We start from the raw sequence: 17,134 nt of genomic DNA on the forward strand, positions 1-17,134 counted from the left end.
CTAAAACTTCCTCTCCCTCTGATACTTCCTCCCCCTCTCCCTCTGATACATCCGCCCCCTCTCCCTCTGATACTCCCTCTGATACCTCCTCTCCCTCTGATACTTCCTCTCCCTCTGATACTTCCTCCCCCTCTCCCTCTGATACTTCCTCCCCCTCTCCCTCTGATACCTCCTCCCCCTCTTCCTCTGATACTTCTTCTCCCTCTGATACTTCCTCTCCCTCTCCCTCTGATACTTCCTCCACCTCTCCCTCTGATACTTCCTCCCCCTCTCCCTCTGATACCTCCTCTCCCTCTCCCTCTGATACTTCCTCTCCCTCTCCCTCTGATACTTCCTCTCCCTCTCCCTCTGATATCTCCTCTCCCTCTGATACTTCCTCTCGCTCTGATACTTCCTCTCCCTCTGATACTTCCTCTCGCTCTGATACTTCCTCTCCCTCTGATACTTCCTCTCCCTCTGATACTTCCTCTCCCTCTGATACTTCCTCTCCCTCTGAAACTTCCTCTCCCTCTGATACTTCCTCTCCCTCTGATACTTCTTCTCCCTCTGATACTTCCTCTCCCTCTGATCTTTCCTCTCCCTCTCCCTCTGATACATCTGCCCCCTCTCACTCTGATACTTCCTCTCACTCTGATACTTCCTCTCCCTCTGATTCTTCCTCTCACTCTGATACTTCTTCTCCCTCTGATACTTCTTCTCCCTCTGATACTTCTTCTCCCTCTGATACTTCCTCTCCCTCTGATACTTCCTCTCCCTCTCCCTCTCCCTCTGATACATCTGCCCCCTCTCACTCTGATACTTCCTCTCCCTCTGATTCTTCCTCTCACTCTGATACTTCCTCTCCCTCTGATACTTCTTCTCCCTCTGATACTTCTTCTCCCTCTGATACTTCTTCTCCCTCTGATACTTCCTCTCCCTCCCTCTGATACATCCGCCCCCTCTCACTCTGATACTTCCTCTCACTCTGATTCTTCCTCTCACTCTGATACTTCCTTTCCCTCTGATACTTCTTCTCCCTCTGATACTTCCTCTCCCTCTGATCTTTCCTCTCCCTCTCCCTCTGATACATCTGCCCCCTCTCACTCTGATACTTCCTCTCACTCTGATACTTCCTCTCCCTCTGATTCTTCCTCTCACTCTGATACTTCTTCTCCCTCTGATACTTCTTCTCCCTCTGATACTTCTTCTCCCTCTGATACTTCCTCTCCCTCTGATACTTCCTCTCCCTCTCCCTCTCCCTCTGATACATCTGCCCCCTCTCACTCTGATACTTCCTCTCCCTCTGATTCTTCCTCTCCCTCTCCCTCTCCCTCTGATACATCTGCCCCCTCTCACTCTGATACTTCCTCTCCCTCTGATACTTCCTCTCCCTCTCCCTCTCCCTCTGATACATCCGCCCCCTCTCACTCTGATACTTCCTCTCACTCTGATACTTCCTCTCACTCTGATACTTCCTTTCCCTCTGATACTTCTTCTCCCTCTGATACTTCTTCTCCCTCTGATACTTCCTCTCCCTCTGATACCTCCTCTCCCTCTCCCTCTGATACATCTGCCCCCTCTCACTCTGATACTTCCTCTCCCTCTGATTCTTCCTCTCCCTCTCCCTCTCCCTCTGATACATCTGCCCCCTCTCACTCTGATACTTCCTCTCCCTCTGATACTTCCTCTCCCTCTCCCTCTCCCTCTGATACATCTGCCCCCTCTCACTCTGATACTTCCTCTCACTCTGATACTTCCTCTCACTCTGATTCTTCCTCTCACTCTGATACTTCCTCTCACTCTGATACTTCCTCTCGCTCTGATACTTCCTCTCCCTCTGATACTTCCTCTCCCTCTGATACTTCCTCTCCCTCTCCCTCTGATACTTCCGCCCCCTCTCCCTCTGATAATTCCTCCCCCTCTGATACTGCCTTTCCCTCTGATACCGCCTTTCCCTCTGATACTTCCTCTCCCTCTGATACTCCCTCTCCCTCTCCCTCTGATACTTCTTCTCCCTCTGATACTTCCTCTCCCTCTGATACTGCCTCTCCCTCTGATACCGCCTCTCCCTCTGATACTTTCTCTCCCTCTGATACTTCCTCTCCCTCTGATACTTCCTCCCCCTCTCCCTCTGATACATCTGCCCCCTCTCCCTCTGATACCTCCTCTTCCTCTGATACTTCCTCCCCCTCTCCCTCTGATACTTCCTCCCCCTCTCCCTCTGATACATCCGCCCCCCTCTCCCTCTGATACTTCCTCTCCCTCTGATACTTCCTCCCCCTCCCCCTCTGATACTTCCTCCCCCTCTCCCTCTGATACTTCCTCTCCCTCTCCCTCTGATACTTCCTCTCCCTCTCCCTCTGATACTTCCTCTCCCTCTCCCTCTGATACTTCCTCCACCTCTCTCTCTGATACTTCCTCTCCCTCTCCCTCTGATACTTCCTCCCCCTCTCCCTCTGATACTTCCTCTCCCTCTGATACTTCCTCTCCCTCTGATACTTCCTCTCGCTCTGATACTTCCTCTCCCTCTGATACCTCCTCTCCCTCTGATACTACCTCTCCCTCTGATACTTCCTCTCCCTCTGATACTCCCTCTCCCTCTGATACTTCCTCCCCCTCTCCCTCTGATACTTCCCCCCCTCCCTCTGATACTTCCTCTCCCTCTGATACTTCCTCTCCCTCTGATACTTCCTCTCCCTCTACATCTGCCCCTTCTCCCTCTGATTCTTCCTCTCCCTCTGATACTTCCTCTCCCTCTGATACTTCCTCTCCCTCTGATACTTCCTCCCCCTCTCCCTCTGATACATCCGCCCCATCTCCCTCTGATACTCCCTCTGATACCTCCTCTCCCTCTGATACTTCCTCTCCCTCTGATACTTCCTCCCCCTCTCCCTCTGATACTTCCTCCCCCTCTCCCTCTGATACTTCCTCTCCCTCTCCCTCTGATACTTCCTCCACCTCTCCCTCTGATACTTCCTCCCCCTCTCCCTCTGATACCCCCTCTCCCTCTCCCTCTGATACTTCCTCTCCCTCTCCCTCTGATACCTCCTCTCCCTCTGATACTTCCTCTCGCTCTGATACTTCCTCTCCCTCTGATACTTCCTCTCTCTCTGATACTTCCTCTCCCTCTGATACTTCCTCTCCCTCTGATACTTCCTCTCCCTCTGATATTTCCTCTCCCTCTGATACCTCCTCTCCCTCTAATACTTCCTCCCCCTCTCCCTCTGATACTTCTTCTCCCTCTGATACCTCCTCTCCCTCTCCCTCTGATACTTCCTCTCACTCTGATACTTCCTCTCACTCTGATACTTCCTCTCGCTCTGATTCTTCCTCTCACTCTGATACTTCCTCTCACTCTGATACTTCCTCTCACTCTGATACTTCCTCTCCCTCTGATACTTCTTCTCCCTCTGATACTTCCTCTCCATCTGATACTTCCCCCCCCTCTCCCTCTGATACTTCTTCTCCCTCTGATACTTCCTCTCCCTCTGATCTTTCCTCTCCCTCTCCCTCTGATACATCTGCCCCCTCTCACTCTGATACCTCCTCTCACTCTGATACTTCCTCTCACTCTGATATTGCCTCTCCCTCTGATACTTCCTCTCCCTCTGATACTTCTTCTCCCTCTGATACTTCTTCTCCCTCTGATACTTCCTCTCCCTCTGATCTTTCCTCTCCCTCTCCCTCTGATACATCTGCCCCCTCTCACTCTGATATTTCCTCTCCCTCTGATACTTCCTCTCCCTCTGATACCTCCTCTCCCTCTGATACTTCTTCTCCCTCTGATACTTCCTCTCACTCTGATACTTCCTCTCACTCTGATTCTTCCTCTCACTCTGATACTTCCTCTCCCTCTGATACTTCTTCTCCCTCTGATACTTCTTCTCCCTCTGATACTTCCTCTCCCTCTGATACCTCCTCTCCCTCTCCCTCTGATACATCTGCCCCCTCTCACTCTGATACTTCCTCTCACTCTGATACTTCCTCTCGCTCTGATACTGCCTCTCCCTCTGATACTTCCTCTCCCTCTGATACTTTCTCTCCCTCTCCCTCTGATACTTCCTCCCCCTCTCCCTCTGATACTTCCTCCCCCTCTCACTCTGATACTTCCTCTCGCTCTGATACTTCCTCCCCCTCTGATACTGCCTCTCCCTCTGATACTCCCTCTCCCTCTTCCTCTGATACTTCCTCTCGCTCTGATACTTCCTCTCCCTCTGATACTTCCTCTCCCTCTGATACTTCCTCTCCCTCTGATACTTCTTCTCCCTCTGATACTTCCTCTCCCTCTGATACTGCCTCTCCCTCTGATACCACCTCTCCCTCTGATACTTTCTCTCCCTCTGATACCTCCTCTCCCTCTGATACTTCCTCCCCCTCTCCCTCTGATACATCCGCCCCCTCTCCCTCTGATACTTCCTCTCCCTCTGATACTTCTTCTCCCTCTGATACTTCCTCTCCATCTGATACTTCCCCCCCCTCTCCCTCTGATACTTCTTCTCCCTCTGATACTTCCTCTCCCTCTGATCTTTCCTCTCCCTCTCCCTCTGATACATCTGCCCCCTCTCACTCTGATACTTCCTCTCACTCTGATACTTCCTCTCCCTCTGATTCTTCCTCTCACTCTGATACTTCTTCTCCCTCTGATACTTCTTCTCCCTCTGATACTTCTTCTCCCTCTGATACTTCCTCTCCCTCTGATACTTCCTCTCCCTCTCCCTCTCCCTCTGATACATCTGCCACCTCTCACTCTGATACTTCCTCTCCCTCTGATACCTCCTCTCCCTCTCCCTCTGATACATCTGCCCCCTCTCACTCTGATACTTCCTCTCACTCTGATACTTCCTCTCGCTCTGATACTGCCTCTCCCTCTGATACTTCCTCTCCCTCTGATACTTCCTCTCCCTCTGATACCACCTCTCCCTCTGATACTTTCTCTCCCTCTGATACCTCCTCTCCCTCTGATACTTCCTCCCCCTCTCCCTCTGATACATCCGCCCCCTCTCCCTCTGATACTTCCTCTCCCTCTGATACTTCTTCTCCCTCTGATACTTCCTCTCCATCTGATACTCCCCCCCCTCTCCCTCTGATACTTCTTCTCCCTCTGATACTTCCTCTCCCTCTGATCTTTCCTCTCCCTCTCCCTCTGATACATCTGCCCCCTCTCACTCTGATACTTCCTCTCGCTCTGATACTTCCTCCCCCTCTGATACTGCCTCTCCCTCTGATACTCCCTCTCCCTCTTCCTCTGATACTTCCTCTCGCTCTGATACTTCCTCTCCCTCTGATACTTCCTCTCCCTCTGATACTTCCTCTCCCTCTGATACTTCTTCTCCCTCTGATACTTCCTCTCCCTCTGATACTGCCTCTCCCTCTGATACTTCCTCTCCCTCTGATACTTCTTCTCCCTCTGATACTTCCTCTCCCTCTGATACTGCCTCTCCCTCTGATACCGCCTCTCCCTCTGATACTTTCTCTCCCTCTGATACCTCCTCTCCCTCTGATACTTCCTCCCCCTCTCCCTCTGATACATCCGCCCCCTCTCCCTCTGATACTTCCTCTCCCTCTGATACTTCTTCTCCCTCTGATACTTCTTCTCCCTCTGATACTTCCTCTCCCTCTGATACTTCCTCTCCCTCTGATACTTCTTCTCCCTCTGATACTTCTTCTCCCTCTGATACTTCTTCTCCCTCTGATACTTCCTCTTCCTCTGATACTTTCACCCCTCTCCCTCTGATACTTCCTCTCCCTCTGATACTTCCTCTCCCTCTGATACTTCCTCTCCCTCTGATACTTCCTCTCCCTCTGATACATCTGCCCCCTCTCACTCTGATACTTCCTCTCACTCTGATACTCCCTCTCACTCTGATACTTCCTCTCCCTCTGATTCTTCCTCTCCCTCTGATACTACCTCTCCCTCTGATACATCTGCCCCCTCTCACTCTGATACTTCCTCTCACTCTGATACTTCCTCTCACTCTGATTCTTCCTCTCACTCTGATACTTCTTCTCCCTCTGATACTTCCTCTCACTCTGATACTTCCTCTCACTCTGATTCTTCCTCTCACTCTGATACTTCCTCTCACTCTGATACTTCCTCTCACTCTGATTCTTCCTCTCCCTCTGATACTTCCTCTCCCTCTGATTCTTCCTCTCACTCTGATACTTCCTCTCCCTCTGATACTTCCTCTCACTCTGATACTTCCTCTCACTCTGATACTTCCTCTCGCTCTGATACCTCCTCTCCCTCTGATACCTCCTCTCCCTCTGATACTTCCTCTCCCTCTCCCTCTGATACTTCCTCTCCCTCTGATACCTCCTCTCCCTCTCCCTCTGATACATCTGCCCCCTCTCACTCTGATACTTCCTCTCACTCTGATACTTCCTCTCGCTCTGATACTGCCTCTCCCTCTGATACTTCCTCTCCCTCTGATACTTCCTCTCCCTCTGATACCACCTCTCCCTCTGATACTTTCTCTCCCTCTGATACCTCCTCTCCCTCTGATACTTCCTCCCCCTCTCCCTCTGATACATCCGCCCCCTCTCCCTCTGATACTTCCTCTCCCTCTGATACTTCTTCTCCCTCTGATACTTCCTCTCCATCTGATACTTCCCCCCCCTCTCCCTCTGATACTTCTTCTCCCTCTGATACTTCCTCTCCCTCTGATCTTTCCTCTCCCTCTCCCTCTGATACATCTGCCCCCTCTCACTCTGATACTTCCTCTCGCTCTGATACTTCCTCCCCCTCTGATACTGCCTCTCCCTCTGATACTCCCTCTCCCTCTTCCTCTGATACTTCCTCTCGCTCTGATACTTCCTCTCCCTCTGATACTTCCTCTCCCTCTGATACTTCCTCTCCCTCTGATACTTCTTCTCCCTCTGATACTTCCTCTCCCTCTGATACTGCCTCTCCCTCTGATACTTCCTCTCCCTCTGATACTTCTTCTCCCTCTGATACTTCCTCTCCCTCTGATACTGCCTCTCCCTCTGATACCGCCTCTCCCTCTGATACTTTCTCTCCCTCTGATACCTCCTCTCCCTCTGATACTTCCTCCCCCTCTCCCTCTGATACATCCGCCCCCTCTCCCTCTGATACTTCCTCTCCCTCTGATACTTCTTCTCCCTCTGATACTTCTTCTCCCTCTGATACTTCCTCTCCCTCTGATACTTCCTCTCCCTCTGATACTTCTTCTCCCTCTGATACTTCTTCTCCCTCTGATACTTCTTCTCCCTCTGATACTTCCTCTTCCTCTGATACTTTCACCCCTCTCCCTCTGATACTTCCTCTCCCTCTGATACTTCCTCTCCCTCTGATACCTCCTCTCCCTCTGATACTTCCTCTCCCTCTGATACATCTGCCCCCTCTCACTCTGATACTTCCTCTCACTCTGATACTCCCTCTCACTCTGATACTTCCTCTCCCTCTGATTCTTCCTCTCCCTCTGATACTACCTCTCCCTCTGATACATCTGCCCCCTCTCACTCTGATACTTCCTCTCACTCTGATTCTTCCTCTCACTCTGATACTTCTTCTCCCTCTGATACTTCCTCTCACTCTGATACTTCCTCTCACTCTGATACTTCCTCTCACTCTGATACTTCCTCTCACTCTGATACTTCCTCTCACTCTGATTCTTCCTCTCCCTCTGATTCTTCCTCTCCCTCTGATACTTCCTCTCCCTCTGATTCTTCCTCTCACTCTGATACTTCCTCTCCCTCTGATACTTCCTCTCACTCTGATACTTCCTCTCACTCTGATACTTCCTCTCGCTCTGATACCTCCTCTCCCTCTGATACCTCCTCTCCCTCTGATACTTCCTCTCCCTCTCCCTCTGATACTTCCTCCCCCTCTGATACTTCCTCTCCCTCTGATACATCCGCCCCCTCTCCCTCTGATACTCCCTCTCCCTCTGATACTTCCTCTCCCTCTGATACTTCCTCTTCCTCTGATACTTCCTCTCCCTCTGATACTTCCTCTCGCTCTGATACCTCCTCTCTCTCTGATACTTCCTCTCCCTCTGATTCTCCCTCTCCCTCTGATACCTCCTCTCCCTCTGATACTTCCGCCCCCTCTCCCTCTGATACTTCCTCCTCCTCTCCCTCTGATACTTCCTCTCCCTCTCCCTCTGATACTTCCTCCCCCTCTGATACTTCCTCTCCCTCTGATACATCCGCCCCCTCTCCCTCTGATACTTCCTCTTCCTCTGATACTTCCTCTCGCTCTGATACTTCCTCTCGCTCTGATACTTCCTCTCCCTTTGATACTTCCTCTCCCTCTGATACTTCCTCTCCCTCTGATACCTCCTCTCCCTCTGATACCTCCTCTCCCTCTGATACTTCCTCTCGCTCTGATACCCCCTCTCCCTCTGATACTGCCTCTCCCTCTGATACCTCCTCTCCCTCTCCCTCTGATACTTCCTCTCCCTCTGATACTTCCTCTCGCTCTGATACCTCCTCTCCCTCTGATACTTCCTCTCCCTCTGATACTGCCTCTCCCTCTGATACTTCCTCTCCCTCTGATACTTCCTCTCGCTCTGATACTTCCTCTCCCTCTGATACTTCCTCTCCCTCTGATACTTCCTCTCCCTCTGATACTGCCTCTCCCTCTGATACTTCCTCTCCCTCGGATACTTCCTCTCCCTCGGATACTTCCTCTCCCTCTGATACTTCCTCTCCCTCTGATACCTCCTCTCCCTCTGATAATTCCTCCCCCTCTTCTCTTCCCTACCTAGTTGCAGGGCACTATCCTGCAGTATGTGAAGACTCTGATCGAGGTCATGCCCAAGATCTGTCGTCTGCCGCGCCACGAGTACGGATCCCCAGGTCGGTTCATTGTAGAGGAGAGGTAGTTCAGTGAATCCACAGCAAATGTCTAGGCTTTAGCTCAGAGGGCTAACACAGGCATGACTTGTACAGACAACCCAGGTTCAAAACCCGGGCAGTCACAGACAATAACACTTCCTCTTGTTGTCCCATCATATTATAGTCCACTGACAGATCAGATGAGATATGCTTGATTAGCATGTTTCTCTATGAGCAGGGATTATAGGCTAGGTAGATTAGTGGTGTTCTGTACCGTAACAGGCTGTACTTCTTGTATGCCTGATCTCTGTCAGCTCTTCCTGATCCTCCTAGAGCTAGAGCTCCTGGTTCAGCTGCTGCACAAGACAGACATACAGACAGGCAGAGTTTAGTGACGGAACAGACATCGTCATAATCACCATGACATAGTTGATAATCCTACCATACCTGGATGTTCAGAGATCCCATCATGAGACTGCTGTGTGTTTATCAGTCAAGGACAGTCCTTTTCATAGTTTTTAACTCCATGGGATCGGATCTGGATCTGTTATTTTAACATTGAACTATTTTACCTTTGTAGATGTAACTTTTAACTGTGTTCTGGCCGTAATAGCCATGTCCTCCACCCCTCAGAGCCTGGTTCCTCTCTAGGTTTCTTCCTCGGTTCCTGCCTTCTAGGGAGTTTTTCCTAGCCACTGTGCTTCTGCATCTGCATTGCTTGCTGTTTGGGGTTTTAGGCTGGGTTTCTGTAACAGTGCTGATGTAAAAAGGGCTTTATAAAATACATTTGATTGTCCTTCCCTGCCAGGTATCCTGGAGTTCTTCCACCACCAGCTGAAGGACATTATAGAGTACGCTGAGCTGAAGACAGATGTCTTCCAGAGTCTCAGAGAGGTGGGGAACGCCATCCTCTTCTGTCTGCTCATCGAACAAGCTCTGGTGAGTCCCTCTTCTTCTCCTTATTCACCTCTATCCCTTCCTCTCCTCTGTTCTGTCCTCCCCTCCTTCCCCATCCTCTCCTGCTTCACCTGCTTCACCTGTATCCCTATTTTCTCTTTCTACTTTCGTCTTCCCCTCTCCTCTCCCCTCTCTCTCCTCTCCCCTCTTTCTCCTATCCCCCTATCCTACTCTCATCATCTCTCTCCTCTGCCCTCTCTCTCTCTCTCCTCTCCCCCTATCCTACTCTCATCACCTCTCTCCCCTCTCTCTCTCCCCTCTATCTCTCCCCTCTATCTCTCCCCTCTCCCTCTCCCTCTCCTCTCCCCCTATCCTACTCTCATCACATCTCTCCTCTCCTCTCTCTCTCCTCTCCCCCTATCCTACTCTCATCACCTCTCTCCCCTCTCTCGCCTCTCCCCCTATTCTACTCTCCATCACCTCTCTCCCCTCTCTCTCCTCTCCCCCTATCCTACTCTCATCACCTCTCTCCCCTCTCTCTCCTCTCCCCCTATCCTACTCTCCATCATGTCTCTCCCCTCTCTCTCCTCTCCCCCTATCCTACTCTCATCATCTCTCTCCTCTCCCCTCTCTCTCCTCTCCCCCTATTCTACTCTCCATCACCTCTCTCCTCTCCCCTTTCTCTCCTCTCCCACTATCCTACTCTCATCACCTCTCTCCTCTCCCCTCTCTCTCCTCTCCCCCTATCCTACTCTCATCACCTCTCTCCTCTCTCTCCTCTCCCCCTATTCTACTCTCCATCACCTTTCTCCTCTACCCTCTCTCTCCTCTCCCCTATTCTACTCTCCATCACCTCTCTCCTCTCTCTCCTCTCCCCCTATTCTACTCTCCATCACCTCTCTCCTCTCCCCTCTCCCCTCTCCCCTCCCTCTCCTCTCCCCCTAACCTACTCTCCATCATCTCTCTCCTCTCCCCCTATCCTACTCTCATCACCTCTCTCCCCTCTCTCTCCTCTCCCCCTATTCTACTCTCCATCACCTCTCTCCCCTCTCTCTCCTCTCCCCCTTTCCTACTCTCATCACCTCTCTCCCCTCTCTCTCCTCTCCCCCTATCCTACTCTCCATCATCTCTCTCCCCTCTCTCTCCTCTCCCCCTATCCTACTCTCATCACATCTCTCCTCTCCTCTCTCTCTCCTCTCCCCCTATCCTACTCTCATCACCTCTCTCCCCTCCCTCTCCTCTCCCCCTATTCTACTCTCCATCACCTCTCTCCCCTCTCTCTCCTCTCCCCCTATTCTACTCTCCATCACCTCTCCCCTCTCTCTCCTCTCCCCATATCCTACTCTCATCACCTCTCTCCCCTCTCTCTCCTCTCCCCCTATTCTACTCTCCATCACCTCTCTCCCCTCTCTCTCCTCTCCCCATATTCTACTCTCCATCACCCCTCTCCTCTCCCCTCTCTCTCCTCTCCCCCTATCCTACTCTCATCACCTCTCTCCCCTCTCTCTCCTCTCCCCCTATTCTACCCTCCATCACCTCTCTCCCCTCTCTCTCCTCTCCCCCTATTCTACTCTCCATCACCCCTCTCCCCTCTCTCTCCTCTCCCCCTATTCTACTCTCCATCACCCCTCTCCTCTCCCCTCTCTCTCCTCTCCCCCTATCCTACTCTCATCACCTCTCTCCCCTCTCTCTCCTCTCCCCCTATCCTACTCTCATCACCTCTCTCCCCTCTCTCTCCTCTCCCCCTATCCTACTCTCATCACCTCTCTCCCCTCTCTCTCCTCTCCCCCTATCCTACTCTCCATCACCTCTCTCCTCTCCCCTCTCTTTTCCTCTCTTCTATTCCTCCCATTCCCACTTTCTCTTCTCTAATTATTTCTCTCTCTCAGGGTCACCTTTGCATGCTCAGAAATATGGACTGTTACTTGTCAGGCGATTTCTCCTCCTTTGGTTTTCTGTCTGTTTGAATATATCTGTTTCTATCTCAGACTTAATAAAGTTTCACCCTCCAGAAATGTTGATATTGACTGTATCTGAATTGCAACTCTATTCTTTATTTCACGCTGGCAAACTACCACAGGTGGTAAGAATCTAGCTGTTGTCTTTGGTAACAAACACACACCCTGACTGATCTCTCTCTCTCTCTCTCTCTCTTTTCTATTCAACATCTTACTCTGACACTCAAAGTTTAACCTCCGGAGGGCCATGAAAGCCAAGGATTGAGATTAAAAAATGTTTTAAGAAAGTAAAGAACATCCAATAATACAATCATTATTCTATAATTGGAAATACCATAATTGGAAATAAATGGCTAATAAAAAGTGACTATCTTAAAGTATCTTTTCATGTCCTTGGCTCCCGTGTGTGTTTCTGGGTGGCTTTCTGTTAAGTATGTACTCAACTTCTGCCTCTATACTCTCTGTCTACACTGGCTTCTCTCTCAATGCCTGTCACTCTTTACACCCTCATACCCTCTGGTCTGTCTCATTCTCTGACTGCCTTGTGTGTGTGTGTGTATATATAGTGTATATAGTGTGTGTTTGTACTGGCTGATCATAGCATGCAGATCATTCTGTCTTCCATAGTGTTTTAGTGGAGCTTTCCTGATCTGGATCTCTTGTTGTTTTCTGATTCTCTTTGTTCTATTGGTTCTAACACCACCAGTTTAACCATGCGTTTAGTTCCATATTCCAGCCATTCCTATTTGTTAACCAGACCTGAGTGACAGTAGCCTGTAGTGTGACTGAGGGGGGAGGTGACCAGAGGTTAGGTCAGACCTATGACACATCAGACCAGTGTGATGTACTGTACTACACATCCTCCTGTACTTAGTGGGACAGCCTCCTGTACTTAGTGGCACAGCCTCCTGTACTTAGTGGCACAGCCTCCTGTACTTAGTGGCACAGCCTCCTGTACTTAGTGGCACAGCCTCCTGTACTTAGTGGCACAGCCTCCTGTACTTAGTGGCACAGCCTCCTGTACTTAGTGGCACAGCCTCTGGCACGTCCTCCTGTACTTAGTGGCACGTCCTCCTGTACTTAGTGGCACAGCCTCCTGTACTTAGTGGCACAGCCTCCTGTACTTAGTGGCACAGCCTCTGGCACGTCCTCCTGTACTTAGTGGCACGTCCTCCTGTACTTAGTGGCACAGCCTCCTGTACTTAGTGGCACAGCCTCCTGTACTTAGTGGCACAGCCTCCTGTACTTAGTGGCACAGCCTCTGGCACGTCCTCCTGTACTTAGTGGCAAGTCCTCCTGTACTTAGTGGCACAGCCTCCTGTACTTAGTGGCACAGCCTCTGGCACGTCCTCCTGTACTTAGTGGCATGTCCTCCTGTACTTAGTGCATGAGTCATACACCTGCATAGGGTTATCTCCTCTTAACTGTACTACTCACTCACTTATACACACATTCTCACAGTTTATGTACCTCTGACTCCACTCCTTACTAATGAGTTCTCAACACCTCCCTCCCATCACCACTAACTACCCCATGTAGTGTAGATGTGTCCAGGAGAGATGTTGGCTGTTGTTCAATATCACCTCTGCCTCCCTCCCTCTGTCTGTCTGTGTGTGTGTTAACCACAGTCCCAGGAGGAAGTGTGTGACCTGCTTCATGCAGCCCCCTTCCAGAACATCCTCCCCAGGGTCTACATCAAAGGTATGTGATACAGGTCCAGGTGTGTGGATCCTGATTGAGATCAAGGTGGATGGGGGGGATAAGGCAGTCAATATTATGCATATCTGACTGATGTGATTGGTGTAGTAACGTTTGTTTGTGTGTGTGTGTCTGTGTGTAGAGGGGGAGCGTCTGGAAGTCAGGATGAAGAGGCTGGAGGCTAAGTATGCTCCTCTCCACCTGGTGCCCCTCATCGAGAGGCTGGGGACCCCTCAGGTGAGCTCTACCTGCTTGTCATCACCATCCATACCTCATCACCTTGCTCTCTGTCCTGACCCACAGCCGTTAGACAGTTTCGGCAATCTTGGTTTGAAATGTAGAAATTTGTAAGGGCAGCCATATTGGCACCAAAGTTCCAAAACAATTAAACTTTCCCTATTTTATCTGCTCCACCTTACTCCCTGTTCTCCTTCCTTCCTTCATTCCTTCCTTCCTCTCCTAATGTTTCCTTTCCTCCTCATTTTCAGCAAATAGCTATAGCCCGTGAGGGGGATCTGTTGACCAAGGAGCGTCTTTGCTGTGGCCTGTCCATGTTCGAGGTGATCCTTACAAGGATCCGTAGTTTCCTGCAGGACGCCGTGTGGCGAGGCCCGCCCCCCACCAACGGCGTGATGCACGTGGACGAGTGTATGGAGTTCCACCGCCTCTGGAGCGCCATGCAGTTTGTTTACTGCATACCCGTCGGCACTCACGAGTTCACCGCAGAGTAAGTTACTGTAGAGGGCATGGCAGCGTACACTCACACACACAGTAAGGAGTGACTTACTGTAGGGGGCATGGCAGCATACACTCACACACACAGTAAGGAGTGAGTTACTGTAGAGTGCATGGCAGTGAACACTCACACAAACAGTAAGGAGTGAGTTACTGTAGGGGGCATGGCAGCGTACACTCAGTAGTTCCTGTGCGTATCCTCTGCAGGCAGTGTTTTGGTGACGGGCTGAACTGGGCAGGCTGTTCCATCATCGTGCTGTTGGGTCAGCAGCGCCGCTTCGACCTGTTTGACTTCTGCTACCACCTGCTCAAGGTGCAGAGGCAGGACGGCAAGGATGAGATCATCAAGAACGTGGTGGGTACACACTGACGCTACGCACACATCTACTTTATTTTAACCAGCATGCTAACACAGAAGATGACACAATAGATTAAGAGATATGTCAATTGCTGGCTATTTATTTTATTTTTTATATGAGAAGAGGAAGCTCACCATCTTTATGGTGGCAAGTCCTTTGCTACTTCAATCCTGGTCTGGTTTTAATTGTATCATTAGATTCAAACCCCATCTCTATATCTATCTATCTATCTATCTATCTATCAATCAATCAATTTATTTACAGCCGCTGAAGAAGATGGCTGATCGCATCAGGAAGTACCAGATCCTGAACAATGAGATCTTTGCCATCCTCAACAAGTACATGAAGGCTGTGGAGACTGATAGTTCCACCGTGGAGCATGTCCGCTGCTTCCAGCCACCTATACACCAGTCCCTGGCCACAACATGCTGAGAGGAACTCACACACGCTACACACATAAGCCACACATGTCCCACAAACTATACATACACACACGCACCAACCCAAATCATCCCCACACAGTCTGCCTCTCTTTGGCCTTGTACTCAGACTCTCAGAGCCTTAGGATTCCAGAGCTCTGTCTGACTGTACACCATTTTGGCACCAAATATTCCATACCAATGACATTCCATTTTGCATTCTAGAATGCAACTGTCTTGGAACTTTTCATGTCAACATGGCGCCCATTAAAAAGTGTAAATCTCAAACTGAGTTTTCTGAAGTCTGAATATTTTAGGCCCATAACCACAGTCTAGTTTTAGAGGTATGGGTATTTTCAGATGTTCGTTTTTCTGTTCTCAACCCATGTGACTCTCACACCCAGACTCAGCATCCCTTCTCCTGTCACTGGAGCTATATGTCACATGGATGGGCTCAGTAATACACAACTGCCAATCCTGAGTGGTTACAGATCTGCAGTAACGCCCTGCTTCCCCTCTAGTCACAATCAACAGTCTATCAGATACCTCTGAGAAACCATTTAGTGAGCATCAACAATCAACCTACATAAAAGATGATAGATATGCTGGAATAATCTCCAAAACCTCAGCGCATACAAATAATCTGATTCTGAAATGACCTATAACCTGAGATTATTATTTCGTAGATGACGTACGAAAGCAAACCTAACGATCATTTTATTGAATTGCTTAATGAAGTCCACAAAGGTGCTAAGTATTAGATGATACTTAATTACACCAAAGTCATCAGTGGCATTTCCCCCCATAACATCCATCATATGATCATCACACAAGTCAAGCTGTCCATTCATTCATCCCAGATACTAACGTGTGTGTCCCAAATGGCACCCTATTCCCTATATAGTGCACTACTTTTGACCAGCTCCTATAAGGAATAGGGTGCCATTTGGATGCAGCCCACATCTCCCTGGACATACCCATGCTTAGTAAACCAGTGTCATAGGAGTAGTTAGCCACACCTCACCTTTTCTCCCCTCACACAACCCTACTGTTTCAAATAGCATAACAAGGACACTTGACTGCTTTTCTTAGTTGATTTATTTATTTTTCACTTATTTGGGGGGTTTTAGCCTCTGAGTATAATTTTTATTCAGTTCCATTCTCCGTTGTAAATGTCACTGTTGAACTAAAAAGAGAAGTGTTGAGTGTTGTAATTGTTATTGTTTTTAATTAATTATTGATAATTACATTTTTCATCCTTGGTATAACTTTCCTCTTCTACTGACGAGAATCCTCACCTACTTTTTGATTTCTCTCTGTCTTGTCAGTTTATTGAACATTTTTATATTCTGTATGTGCGCTTAATACAGTGATATTGTTTACCATTTTTGAAATTATTGACAAATCTTCATCTGCGTGTGTGTTTTATTTTTTATTTTTTTTCGGAGTAAAAAAAACGTTCGAAATAATTCTTGGTTGTCAAAGAACAAAAGAGACCAGGATGACTTTACTGTATTAGATAGATTTGTTCAGAGAGTGAATGGAAGATGTTGGTAGGATCACACGACCAATCCAACTCCTGTACAGTTCATTCCCTCTATAGAAGAAGAATTAAAGGAATCAAGAAGTTGCATTTTCACTGTTTAGGTACGAATTACACACAAGAGATGGAGAGAGGGCAATTTCCTAAATATATTCAATATTCCATATTGTTGAATTTTTTTTTTCTTTACCAGTGTCATCAAAGTCTTTTGACCCTGTTTTTTATTCTTATGAAGGAAAGTTAATCATTACACCCATGAAGGAGCGACCACATTTTCAGTTTGAATAAAAAAACAAAATGAAGTTTAGTTTCCTGTAATTGTTACAATTGTCCTTTTTATTATTTTAATCCACACAACTACACCTTCATGTTCATTGAATGGGTGAATCTATTGATAAGTAAAAGTTATCAGTGCATCATTTTCCAACATGTTAGCATGACAAGAAGAGCGATATATTGTAAAGGGTACGTTTGTGACAGGCTTTTGTTCATGATATTGTTGTACAAGTGATCATGTTTTGAGATACAAAAAAGGAGTAAAAGAGAATATAAAGATGTACAACGAATGGTCCTGCAAAAGGAAATTAAATTGTATTTCCATGAAATAAAAAATGTGTTAACTGAAAATGTACTAAGAATCATATATGACCGTGTACATTGTAACTTGAAAATTCTGTATGCATTTGAAGATAGCCAGATAGTGTATCAGAAGTCAGTGGGCGCTGGCGGAAGTCTCGTTTCCTCTGC

The 17,134-nt window shown here is 48.8% G+C and overlaps 1 protein-coding gene across 1 annotated transcript in view; it reads left to right on the forward strand.

Moving 5' to 3' along the window:
• Positions 1-17,014, forward strand: part of LOC139581633 (cytoplasmic FMR1-interacting protein 2-like) — a 70,308-nt gene extending 53,294 nt beyond the window's left edge. The window contains exons 24-30 of the mRNA XM_071411595.1: positions 8,709-8,799; positions 9,587-9,717; positions 13,262-13,334; positions 13,474-13,568; positions 13,820-14,058; positions 14,274-14,421; positions 14,690-17,014. Of these exons, the coding sequence (XP_071267696.1) occupies positions 8,709-8,799; positions 9,587-9,717; positions 13,262-13,334; positions 13,474-13,568; positions 13,820-14,058; positions 14,274-14,421; positions 14,690-14,857 (945 nt within the window). The 3' untranslated portion in view covers positions 14,858-17,014. The remainder of the gene's footprint in view (positions 1-8,708; positions 8,800-9,586; positions 9,718-13,261; positions 13,335-13,473; positions 13,569-13,819; positions 14,059-14,273; positions 14,422-14,689) is intronic.
• The last annotated feature ends 120 nt before the right edge of the window (positions 17,015-17,134 follow it).

Source organism: Salvelinus alpinus, chromosome 7 (assembly GCF_045679555.1).
Source record: "Salvelinus alpinus chromosome 7, SLU_Salpinus.1, whole genome shotgun sequence".
NCBI lineage: Eukaryota > Metazoa > Chordata > Actinopteri > Salmoniformes > Salmonidae > Salvelinus > Salvelinus alpinus.